Below are 13,549 nucleotides of genomic sequence, written 5' to 3' on the forward strand. Positions count from 1 at the left end.
GTTATATATAAAAATACAAATATTTAAAATAAAATTCATAAATTTGTCTAATTGTAACACAAAATTTGTGGCAATACGAATATATATATATATATATATATATATATATATATTATATATATATATAGCTATATATATATATATATATGTTAACAATGAAAAGAAAAATGACAGGTACGTTATTTAAACAGTTGTCGCAACACGTGGAGATGTGTAGCGCTATATTTTTTTCAGAACCCTGCTACTTACCCTTTAAGGGGCAGGTATATCTTATTCATAAGTTGAAAGAGTGATGTCAATCACCACTCCACAAGCTGCAGCAGAAACAGTCCAGAAGCATCAAGAACTGAAGTATTCAATTTTTTAATTTTTTTATTTTAAATTGACATCCTTACTGCAGCGTGGAAATACAACAAGAATAGTGTCATTTGGTTAAAGTGAGTTGGTGGGGTAAAAAAAAAAAAAAAAAAAAAAATCTAATTATAAAGGTGTGAATGGAAAAGAGACATAGGTTTGAGTGTTATTGTCATGACTACTATGACCACTACGACTGTTAGACTACTAATACTACTAGTCCACATTTATTTTCTTTGCCCCAGGCTGTTGCCATTCTTTTTGTTCCTGAAGAACCTTCTGCTGCATTTCTGCCTGCATTTCTCCCCAACACTCCTCATTTTTGGGCACCCTGTTCGTGGTTTTTCCAAGGCGAGAGACCACCTGGTGAATTTGCTCCTGGCTCTTGCTAGACTGGCCATCTACAAGACCAGGAAGTGTAAGATCGCAGGGGAGGGTCTCTTTGACTGCAGAGCCATGTTCAGTGCCCTGGTCTGGTCCAGGGTTAAGTTAGAGCATGCCCACAATGAGGCTGCTGGCGACATGTAGGCCTTTGTCAACCAGAGGGCTCTGGGTGACGAGCTCTGTACCATCTCCCCCTTTGTTTTGACCATTTCATTTACAGTCCTTTTACCTTTTTTTTCTGTAATTATTTAAATGCCTACTTATTTAGCATCCTCTTTAAAGAGGATGCTAATTTGAATTTTTTTTTTCTCCAGTCGACGTATTGACGGCTGGAGTTGACGAAGCCCTTCTTAAGCATTTAAATAGGACTACTAATACTACTACTACTACTACTAATAATAATAATAATAATAATAATAATAATAATAATAATCATTTTTAATGGGTCATTTTAAATCTCATGCAAATATGTTTTCACAGATTTGCATTGTGCTATGATTGTATCCCTAAGTACTTCAGGGGTGTGGGGCTGTGACATCCCAACTGTCCAAAAGCTGTCAGTCGCTTAACAAGCTTCATTTTAGGACAGGTTTCAAGGACTGCAGTTGAATGGACTGATCTTGCTTGACATTGTCTTTATACTGTATCGGCTGTTTGAGTGTTAATTTAATCTGATCTGCAGTGCTTGCCTTTTGTGTCTAAAGAGATGACAGAGGTTGAAATGTGTATATTGCTGGATCATGATCTTAATAGCAAACAATAGCAACTTTGGAATTCTGATAATCTTATCGGTGTGAGAACAGCATTTACATAAAAATAGACAGATGGATTTATTCGCTAAACTATAAACACTTTTCATAAGGATGGTATTTCGGTCTACTTTCTTATTTGAATGCTTAAAGTTATAGATCACTTGTATTTGAATAAGCCACCAATTAGTCTTTTTAACTTGATGCCAACATAAAAATTACACCAACTGAGTCCTTAGCATGTAAATGGTTTCATGGAATTTACTACTGTGTGTTCTTAGACGAGTAGTCAAATACACTTGTACTAACCCACAGTGGGATCTAATCAACAGCACATCTCTATTAAGAAGGGATTTCTGTGATTTTTTGTGTGTGTGATATTTCAAACAAAAATGCAAGGATTTCTCAGTATTTCCATAACTCCTTTAATGTGCCAAATGCCTCAGATTTAATCCAACCTCGGTCAGCATTTATTACCATTTGTTACACTAACAAGTGAGATTATGAGATTCCCTAATGAAGGCTCCCAGTGAACTGAACTGGCTGATTAAAATGGCACTTTATCCATCTGATTAGCATAATCTTATTTAGTGTGAGTAAACATGCAAACAGACAGACAGAGCGGGCAGAACAACAACTAAAAACAGGGGATTTTAGAGTATGGAAGGAACAATAAAAAATATACAAATGTCTTTGATTTATCTTTTTATTTCATCTTTTTAAAAAGGGTTTTTCCACTTCCTTTATTTCTTCTCAAACTGTTAGTTCTTGGAGTTGGATAAGGGGGGACAGGGCTCTCTGTTGGAGCCTTTGTTGTTGGGGAGTTTTCGAGTTTGTGCGTTTGTGGAGTTGTCTGTGTTTGTGTATCTGTACACTATTTTTGTATCTGTGTGTAGTACTGTAGATGAGTGTATATGTTAAAATGACCTTGTATTAGGTGTAAGTGGGTATCTGAGTGAATGAGTGAGTATGCATGTGTGTGTGTGTGTGTGTGTGTGTGGGGGGGGGGGGGGGGGGGGGGGGGGGGGGGTGGGGGGGGGCAGGTTGACTCTTCCAATGTGCGGACAGAATTTGAGAAAATGTCCCCACAAAGATAATAACTCCTGAAAAAACTACATTGTGGTGACGTCCCCTCTTTGTAAACCCCTACCAATACTATATATTAGGGACTGTGTACACCTAAACCTATGAAGAGCACCATCTGTAATGAGGTAGCCTTCACTTACTCCCTGGGGCTGCTCCTAAATCCCAAACTCTGCAAAGCCCCATCTTAACTCTGTTTTACACTTTTACAGAATCATATATACTATCTTATTTTCAAGCCTTTTTATTTGATCTGGGCGTGTCAGTGTATGCGCTGGTCACTAGCAGTAAGGAACTTATTCATATCTGTTTAAATTATGTTGCTGTACACTATTTTAATTTTTTTGTTTTAACATGTTTGCTATTGCTGACTGATGTGGACAAAGTGCTCCCTCAAAGTTACAACATGCAAGCAACTGATAAGATTGCAGAGTGAAGCCTGCTACCTATATGCTTGGCAGGTGCTGTGTGGGAGACAGGTGGCATACCTTTACATGCAGTGGCTTTATGCCAGTCCAGACCACCACCCCCACCCCCCTCCCCCAGCAGCTGAATAATTGAGACCTATCCATTATGTCATTTAAATGGTTTAGTGGTTAGAATGGCTAACTTAAATTTTGATGGCTGTTGGTCATGTTCCATATACTGTAGGGTAAATCTGGGTAAATATAGAGGTACCCTGTTGGTCTCTCCATCCTTTTGGCATACTCACGTTTTCACATGGACGTACAATGGATGTATGTCTACTTGTTCTTGTTGCTGATAGCTTTATCTTTGGCAAAGGAATGAATGTCATAGAAATGCTGGTTGTTACCGTGGACATGACAACTCCTTTAATGTCATGGGCTTAGCCAACTTTTGCCAAAAAATAAAAAAGGTTTAGATTGAAGCTTAAAATAAGTACTCAGAAGGAGGTTGTCTGCCTTATTTATAAGAATAAAAAGCAATCATGGATTCGAGTCCTGCACCTCCTGATGGTAATTAACTCTTTGATAAATGATTATCTAAGAGGTATTTGAAATCAGGGATGTATAGCTACATGAATACACTGTCCTGCTAAAAAAAGTGCACCCTCCTGTGGTCATCCTTATTAACAAACTCTAGCCTAACAGTTACAACTGCCTGAGAACGTCAGATCATGCAATCTACAGGCATCTGGACAGTTCCACGGTGTGTCAGGTACTGTACGATCCATCTTCCTAAGACTCCAGAAGACTATGCAGATCCTCGAATGAATTGATTGGGGAAGACAATGTTATTTGAGTACATGGCAGAGGCAATTCTTTTTGTAAAATACAATTTATCTTCTGGCAGGGATACATTTTCACATGATGACAATGTTACTTGATTGAGATGGGACAAACGCTGCTTTGTAACAAACAACAGAACCCCCACAAACTCTCAGGGTACAGCTAGTGATCTTTCAGATAAAGCCAGGTCCATGTTTTATCCACCCAGATGGGTGAAATTCATGTCCATGTCAGGACCTTTTTTTTTCCACAAATAACACATAATCGGTTCCAAAATGTTAACAAAATGTTAACAAGGATACATTATAATGGTCACAGACTAGGTGATATGTCTGTGTCCAAGTAGCTAAACAATAAGTTATTTATCAGTACAAATCCCAAATCCCTCCATCCATCAACAAAGTTGACACAGTATGCACAGCCTCTTGTGAAAGGCGAGGGATTAGGAGGCTGCTACCATCCTTACCTGGCAGGTGCGGTGTAGACAGGTGGTGAATAATGAGTTGGCTTCTTGCCAGTCTGAGACCCCCCTCCACCTACACATTCATCACTGCCAGCAGCAACAGCATAATTTACCATTGTGACCTTTGCAAATACTTTCATGCTGTACCAGCCAAATTAACTGGAGGTTTGGGCGGTTGCAGTTCTAATACGCACCTTGGGTCAACACCCTCTAGATAAAAGTTCAAACCTAGTGATCAGAACAGGGTTCCTATTGGCAAGAAATAAAAAAGGACAGCTGTGGAAAGTTTAATGCAGCAATTCCTGATATGAAACAGACCACATTACCAGCCTGGTAATTGACTTGCTAAGTATTTTATACGATTGATGGGTAGATGTATGTGTGGTTAGGACTTTGGTTTATATTTTTGTGACTGCTATTGATTTGCAGTCAACTAAATACATTTATATATATTCTATCATATATATATATATATATATATATATATATATATATATATATATATATATATATATATAAGATATATATATAAGTTGCCATATATAAATGACTGTGTTCACAGTATTGCAGTTTAAATATATATATATATTATAAAATTTGTGTGGCACCGTTAAAATACAAACAATGTTTTATGTCAAAGTTTCACAGTGTGACTGTGAATACTATGATGATTATCTCGATACTAATAGAGCTATTATATTATATTATTATTATTATTATTATTATTATTATTATTAAAGAAAAAGGATGAAACCTGCATTTAATGCAGTTTATTATGCATGCACTGAAAAGGGTCTAAAAATACAACATGCTGTTCTGTGTAGGGCACATTTACTTGTCAGCTAAAGGCTTAGTGAAACGCTGTACTTAATGGCATGATAAAGGACCTAAATCAATATTAGCAATCTCAATAGGCTTCACATGTTAATTGCTTGAGAAAGTTACATATTCATTACAAATGTCGTGCTATTTTGTGGTACTCTTTAAAAAAATGGTAGACCGTGCCACGAGCATGCGCAAATGATTTAAGCTCAGAAACGAACTGAATGGGGTATGATGCACTTGACCCTAAAAGTTCAATATATATATATATATATATATATATTATATATATTATATATTATATTATATATATATTATATATATACAGTACTGTCATCCACGGTTTTCAATTAGGCAGGTGTGAAAAAATGCTGTAAAGTAAGAATGCTTTCAAAAATAGACATGTTAATAGTTTATATTTATCAATTAAGAAGTGAGTGAAGAGAAAAAAAATCTACATCAAATCAATATTTGCTGTGACCACCCTTTGCCTTCAAAACAGCATAAATTCTTCTAGGTACACTTGCACACAGTTTTTGAAGGAACTCAGCAGGTAGGTTGGCCCAAACATCTTGGAGAACTAACCACAGTTCTTCTGTGGCTTTAGGCAGCCTCAGTTGCTTCTCTCTCTTCATGTAATCCCAGACAGACTCGATGGCGTTGAGATCAGGGCTCTGTGGGGGCATACCATCACTTCCAGGACTTCTTGTTCTTCTTTATGCTGAAGATAGTTCTTAGTGACTTTCGCTGTATGTTTGGGGTCATTGTCATGTTGCAGAATAAATTCGGGGCCAATCAGATGCCTCCCTGATGGTATTGCATGATGGATAAGTATCTGCCTGTACTTCTCAGCATTGAGGAGACCATTAATTCTGACCAAATCCCCAAATCCATTTGCAGAAATGCAGCCCCAAACTTGCAAGGAACCTCCATCATGCTTCACTGTTGCCTGCAGGCACTCATTCGTGTACCCATCTCCAGCCCTTCGGTGAACAAACTGTCTTCTGCTGCAGCCAAATATTTCAAATTTTGACTCATCAGTCCAGAGCACCTGCTGCCATTTTTCTTCACCCCAGTTCCTGTATTTTCGTGTATAGTTGAGTCGCTTGGCCTTGTGTCCGTGTCGGAGGTATGGCTTTTTGGCCGCAAGTCTTTCATGAAGGCCACTTCTGACCAGACTTCTCCGGACAGTAGATGGGTGTACCAGGGTCCCACTGTTTTCTGCCAATTCTGAGCTGATGGCATTGCTGGACATCTTCCGATTGTGAAGGGAAGTAAGTATGATGTGTCTTTGTGTCTGAATTCATGCTGTTTTGAAGACAAAGGGTGGTCACACCAGATATGATATGATTTTTCTTCTGTTCACTCACTTTGCATTTAGTTAATTGATAAATATAAACTACCATTGACAACGTACCATTTTCTGGCGTTAAGGTATGGGTATCACATTCTGATGATACAGACATCACAACACTAACTACAAGCAAGCAAACGAATAATCACGGTTATGATGTATTTGTGTTAGCGTGTTTAAAATGCTATCATCTTGCTAGAATGTTTATTTATTTATTTATTTATTTATTTATTTATTTTTTTTTTATTATTTTTAACTTAGATAATTATTGTGATATATTTTTAAATTACAGGAATGAAAATAAATCTTCTGAAGAAAAAGAACAATAAATAAATAAATTAATAAAAACACAGGATTAATAATACCTGATGGAGTATCTTCATACGAATTATGCTTAAAATTTTGGTTTAAAATTTACTATATATATATATAGATCGTATCTATAATATATAGATATAGATATAGATATATAATATATATATATCTATATCTTATATATATATATATATATATATATATATATATATATATATATATATATATATATATATATATATATATATTGTTATGTGAGTTTTGTTTTTTTTTTAATTTTCAACAGTCTGTTGGATGAATCAGGGAACACAAACGAACATAAATTATACCAGTGACGTACCCGGTTTCTTTTACTTTTACTTCTGCTGCTTTCTATGTCAGAAAAAGCTCCCTACTTATATCGTTTTAATGTATTGGTATTAAGTAAATATAAATTGATCCAATTATTACTGTTGACTATTTTTCCAACATGGGTAACGCTACCTTCCTAAAATTATTCAATTTAAATGAAAATATGTACTAAGAACGGTGTTTGTTGATTATTTCTCAAGCACCGGTTCTTCATCTTAACTTTTTCTAAAACATGGGCAGTGTATATTCCTAATCGTAAATTAATGTGTTGATGGCATTTCTTCTGCTTTTACATTTTTGTAAAATACCTCTTTATAAGATACTGTATATATCGATACTGTATTATGTCTTTTTTTTTTCATTGTATAAACAAGGGTAGCAGTTTCTGATACCACAGTACGATCCGTCAGCATGCATTATCATTTTGTTCTCCATTGTCAAAAAAAAGAACCCGTGGCTCTTGTTGCAATCTGAGAAATAAATGCTATTTTATATCTTACATTTTGTTACACAACCCATGCAGAAGTAACAATGGTAGGTCTACTGTATCGAAAACACCACTTTCCACAGTAAGAGCAAAACCTTTGGAAGCCATGTCGTATGTGACGGTACCCGTGTAGCACATAAACAATAGGGTGCTATCAAGGTTTCTTTTTTCTTTTCTTTTTTAATATGGATAATTTTTAATATAGCCTATATTTGCAACTAGCATATAACCAATAATGTTAGTGCCAGGTCCCTTCACAACATTTGAATCAATGCGCATTCTCATAGTTCTGTTGTAATGAAAGATAAAACGACTTGATGTAAGGACAATATACACAGAACGGATATGAAAGCATGTATATGAACAATTATGAATACCAAATTTTACTTCGGTGAGATATTTCTGGAACTACGGTTATCGTTTTCTACACCATATAGACTTGTGGTGGATGCTATTCTTCTGATACAGGTAGTAAACGCTAACGTTCAATTAGTCATCATCCTCAGTGTTAAAGTGTCTGTTGTTTCTTCGTCATTTTCAGCGTTGCTCCTCGTGCCATGTATGGTAGTAGTTTTATAAAGGGCAATGGACGGGTGGTATTGTCCAAGAGAAGTGTCCACTTCTCTATATCATCTGTTTGTTTGTGAGACCTCTTCAAACTGTTCAGCCCTGGACCTCGACTGAGAGGGTAGCTGCAGGATTTGTTTCTCTTCCACAAGTTATTGTTATAGGAGGATTGGGGTTTGTTTGGGTTGAGTTTGATTTATTTATTTTTCTATAGCAGATGTTTCTTCTCCAGTTTTTTAACTTATGTTTTGATGCTTTCTTTCTCTCCACAAAGCTCCCCCTACGAGCCAGTACCATTGGCGGAGTGTGTCCCATTCAATTCATTGAGCTTTAGTTCTTTGTAATGACATCAGATTTACCGACCCCCCTCTTTTCTCTCCTTAGCAGTTGCTTATTGGTCCATCAGCCCCTCTGTCTGAGACAATAACATTGTTCCCAGGCTTGCCTCATTGTTGATCTGGCTATAAAAAGCAGCTGAGATGCCCAAGGTGGTTAATAGGCTGTCACAGCACTAAGTGGATATAACAAGGGGAGCTCTGACACGTTCTCTGTACAACCGCATTGCTCTAAGTAAGTCTCAAATTATTGTCACATGGCCATGTTTGTTGTTTGCTGTGACTACTATATTTTAAACAGTTTTTTTTTTTATTGCAAATTCCTTCTGTTAGGTTGTTTTTAGTTATTCGTTGAGAATGAAAACATTATTAGTCAGAATTATATTTTTTAACAGTGTCTTGGCTTTATTTGGGGTTGGAAATTATTTTCGTAACTATAGCAGGTTCAGGGTAACCTTTGTTATATAATGTAACAATATATTTGTTTTATTTTATTCTGACAACACATCGTTATCTATTATTTTGGCTTCTAATCTAAACTATTCTTTTTATTTTATTTATTTATTTATTTTACATATCCATAGGCTTTTAAATCGAAATTGAGGATGGAATCTGATGCCAGTTTAATGTCCAGCAGGCCCTCCTCTCCTGAAGTCGAAGATATATTTCTGCCTTCAGTCAGAAAGACTGCCGGCTTCTCGGGCACCGTCTCCTCTACGCAGAGCGACTCACCCCAAGAGCTGAGCTCCGAATTTCGGGCAGCGCTGGCAGCGAGTGCTTTGGAAGATGACACGCTCAGCTTGAAAATGTTGTCAAAGAAAGACCGAAAGCTTCTTTCAGAACCCGAGCTGCAGCACATGAGGTTGAAGATAAACAGCCGAGAAAGGAAGAGGATGCACGACCTAAACATTGCCATGGACGGGCTCCGGGAGGTTATGCCCTATGCGCACGGACCATCGGTGAGAAAACTCTCCAAGATCGCAACCCTTCTTCTGGCTAGGAACTACATCCTGATGCTCACGAGCTCTCTAGAAGAAATGAAGAGATTGGTCAGTGAGATCTATGGGGGTCACCACGGCGGATTTCACCCCTCAGCTTGCGGGGGAATGACCCACGCGGGACATTTACCCGGGCACCCGGCTTCTCATGCATCCCATCCCGTCCACCACCCCATTATCCCGCCAGTCGTTTCAACAGCATCACTCTCTGTACCAAGTATGTCAGCCGTGAGTTCAGTAAGACCCCACCATGGGCTGCTGAAGTCTTCGCCTGCGGGCGTAGGGCATGCCTTGGGCAGCAGTTTCCAACATTGGGGCGCGGGCATGCCATGTCCGTGTAGTATGTGCCAAGTACCCCCTCCACACGTTTCTGGCATGTCTACAGTCAGCATGCCAAGAATTACTAGTGACACGAAATAAAAAGACTTTTAATATATAACTAAGTAGGTTTACTAGCACAGTGAAATATACCCCAAAAACTTTCTTAAGAATATTACTAAAAGTAATTTTCCTAAAACGCAAAACCTGGTTCATTGGATCAAAAGGAAAATAAAGAGCTCAAGCCTCATTAAAAAAAAAAAAAAAAAAAAAAAAAAACCTTTTTTTTTTTTTTTTTTTTTTCAAATTGTACAAGTCTAAAAATAGGGCATCTGTACAGCTAAACGGGCAACTTAAGATACATTAAAACAGACTTGAATTCAGATACCGTTCATTTGCTTTGAAAAGGGTTGCCTTTATCTTGGAAAACATCGGAAAAATAAATCATTGTGAAAAAACTGGAATCGAAAAAGGAGCACGATGTTTTCTGAAAACAAATTAGATGCATACACGTTTGGACATCTTTAGTACTACTTGTGCAATTATTATTTGTCTGTATGTGTTTGTGTTTTTTTATTATTATGTAAGAAAACGACTAGGTCGAACAGCAAATATCGGATAACCACTTGAAAAAACTTTAACAGTTGTTAGAAGGATTCGTTTTGATAAACGCTGTATTGTAAATTAATGCTCAATGTGAATGCAACTATTGTTCCCCTCTCCTTTGAGAAAACAGTAGAAACCAATGCTTGAAGTTGTACATATTTTTTGTGTTTGTTTGTAAATAAGCTATATAGAAAGTCTGAGGGAAGATAAACATTTTTTAAAATAATAAATAACATGTACTTCTGTTTAGGTGCACTTGAAGAATATTACCGGTTCCTGTCAAATTGTTTTTATTTTGTCTGTAACACTAAAACTGTTTACGTCATTTTCTATTTGTTAAATGCCATTTTAATTTTAAAATGTCTTTCCCTGTACCTAACCTTATTCTACACTACACTGCCTGGTTGCTCTTAACTTTCAGTATTTGACCTGTTCGTGTTCACAAAGCATCAGAACACAACGCGTCTATCACTGCCCATTGCAAACATTGATCTCCTCTTTATTTTTTATAAAAATTGCAAAATAATATTTATTTACTTATTTCGCTGAGGGGATGAGTGGTGAACTGTTGGAATTTGAAATAAAAAATACAACTTTTTATTAAAAAGTCATGTGTATTTGTATTTATTTATTTGGTTTTGCTGCTGAAATTCCTTATACATTTTAAAAACAAATAAGCTGTAAATTCAATATAATATAACTTGAACAATATATTTGACCTGAAATGGCCTTACATCATGAATTGCACTCTATTCAGTAGTTGAACAGTTAAGCAATATAACCCGAAGGATCACTTTACTGTCCGGTCAGAGCTGCCTGCGGTGTCAAATTGATTGATTTTGTACAGAGATTATAGTTTGAACGATAACATTCGAGGTCCTTTTACAAAAGATTAGGTACCTCATATTGGCCAATCAGGTTAAAGGAAATATCTGATCCATTTTTTCTAATCCCCAAACGAGTTTTCCTCTTAATTCGTTGTATGTATGTATGTATGTATGTATGTATGTATGTATGTATGTATGTATTTAATTCTTAATCGATAATAATACACTACATTGTAAAAACACAAATATACGCATAACCGTTATTGCTTACCATTATTACTTACCTATAAAACATCGCTGCTTAAAACATATCCCAAAATCTGAATAACTATAAAGATAATACAATTAGCATTACCTGCTGTAATTTTATATTATTTTTTGTCGTCAAAACTATACACCAACTTTTGGGAATATATTAAAAGCCATTAAAGACAGATATAGCATTTTTATTAATAATTGACACGATAGCTTTCTAATTGTGGTATTATTTTAGAAAATTAATCATTAGAACCAGTTTATTGGAAATGGAAAATGACCATCTATTGATTTTTGTAGTACAAACCGCCTTGGAACAATACTTACTGAACTGAGTTAAAATTCAGAAATGCAGTTTTATTTATGATGATGTTGCATTGAATAATCTTTACCAGGTTATGCGTTTGAAAATTCTTGAATTAATAATAATAATAATAATAATAATAATAATAATAATAATAATAATAATAATAATAATAATAATAATAATAATAATAATAACCTTGTTTTCACTAGTTTACTTTATTGCAAGTAGATATTTGAGTCTTAAAAATATTTAATGAAAAGAGAAAGGTGAAGCAGTGAGTCAGAAATGTTAAAGTGTAACCGATATGCAATTGTCAAACATGCCGCTAAGTAACATGAGCTCTCTTAACAGGAACAGTACGTGGAGTTTAGTGGACGGTAACCATTTCTACTATGACTTATCAAAGCAATACAAGAAGTTACAAAATCTTTAACAGGTGGTTTAATCTTTCTTTTCAGAGTTTACAATGGCCTAATAAGTTACCAAACTTAAAAACAAAAAACTAAAGCAGTTAGCTTTAATTTAACTTGTACGTTTTAAATAGCATCGCCGATAAACATTGAATGTAAAGTAAAATAAATAAATAAATAAAGAAAGAACAAAAACTTAACAGGCGAAAAACACAAACACAGTGAATTTTTTTTTAATAACTACAAAACGACACGATGACACTAACGTGTTTAAAAACTGTTGATTATTAAGATTTTACTGTTTTTATACTGAATGGCCTATAGCCGATTAGTTTTACGTATTAATTATTAATAATGGCAGTTGTGAAATTAAATAGAAACGTATTGCTAAATTATTGTTTTTATAGTAGGCTTATCACTAATTATTGCACTTCCATCACAAAAACACCAACTGCATTAAACCTTTTATAATATATATATATACACACACACACACACACACACACACACACACACACACACACACACACACACACACACACACACACACACACACACACACACACACACACACATAAATACAATATTTTTTGTAATTTTCGAACATCATAGTATCATGTGCATGCTTACGACTAGTAAATTCAGGCTTTTGACGACAGACGGTCTAAAATAACGTAATTTTATTTAAAATAATGTTCAATATACCTTTTTCATCTTAATTTTTGTTTCAATTAAAAAGTAACGTTATGCCATTGTTATCAATAGCAAAATGCTAAATTTAACAAATTCATATATCACACACACACACACACACACACACACACACACACACACACACATATATATATATATATATATATATATATATATATATATATATATATATATATATATATATATATATATATATATATATATATATATATATATATATATATATATAACGGTATATAATATATTTTTATATTTCAGTAACAATAGGTTAGCTTTTTGTCTGTCAGTAGCATATAAAGTTTTATTAAATTATTAGTTTTATTTATTGGTTTATAAGATAATGAAACAATAATACATCCGTACCTTAGTGAATAAGTCCTATATGTACTACCTTATTTAGTATGCTGTATGTAAATAAGGTAAAAGATCAAGATGTTTTTGTTTTTTTTAAACCTCAAAATATAATTAATCACGCTTTATTACAGGATAGAGTCGTCCAACAACAACAACAACAACAACAACAATAATAATAATAATAATAATAATAATAATAATAATAATAATAATAATAATAATAATAAAGTGTTTAAAGGAGTCTAT

The 13,549-nt window shown here is 34.9% G+C and overlaps 1 protein-coding gene across 2 annotated transcripts; it reads left to right on the forward strand.

Annotated features, from left to right (window-relative positions):
- The first annotated feature begins 8,665 nt into the window (after window positions 1-8,665).
- On the forward strand, window positions 8,666-11,028 carry LOC121328018 (oligodendrocyte transcription factor 2-like). 2 transcript variants are annotated; one of them, XM_041272450.1, is made up of 2 exons: window positions 8,666-8,749; window positions 9,099-11,028. In XM_041272450.1, exon 2 carries the CDS (start codon window positions 9,120-9,122, stop codon window positions 9,930-9,932), a length of 813 nt encoding a protein of 270 aa, XP_041128384.1. In that variant the 5' UTR covers window positions 8,666-8,749; window positions 9,099-9,119; the 3' UTR covers window positions 9,933-11,028. The 2 variants fall into 2 exon arrangements, with proteins under 2 accessions (XP_041128384.1, XP_041128385.1); XM_041272451.1 differs by having other exon boundaries at window positions 8,691-8,749; window positions 9,152-11,028.
- Window positions 11,029-13,549: the final 2,521 nt, after the last annotated feature.

This window comes from Polyodon spathula, chromosome 15 (genome assembly GCF_017654505.1).
Source record: "Polyodon spathula isolate WHYD16114869_AA chromosome 15, ASM1765450v1, whole genome shotgun sequence".
Taxonomy (NCBI): domain Eukaryota; kingdom Metazoa; phylum Chordata; class Actinopteri; order Acipenseriformes; family Polyodontidae; genus Polyodon; species Polyodon spathula.

Bases quoted from the DNA above. Each gene is read 5' to 3' on its own strand.
- LOC121328018 (XM_041272450.1), top strand. From the start codon at position 9,120: ATGGAATCTGATGCCAGTTTAATGTCCAGCAGGCCCTCCTCTCCTGAA.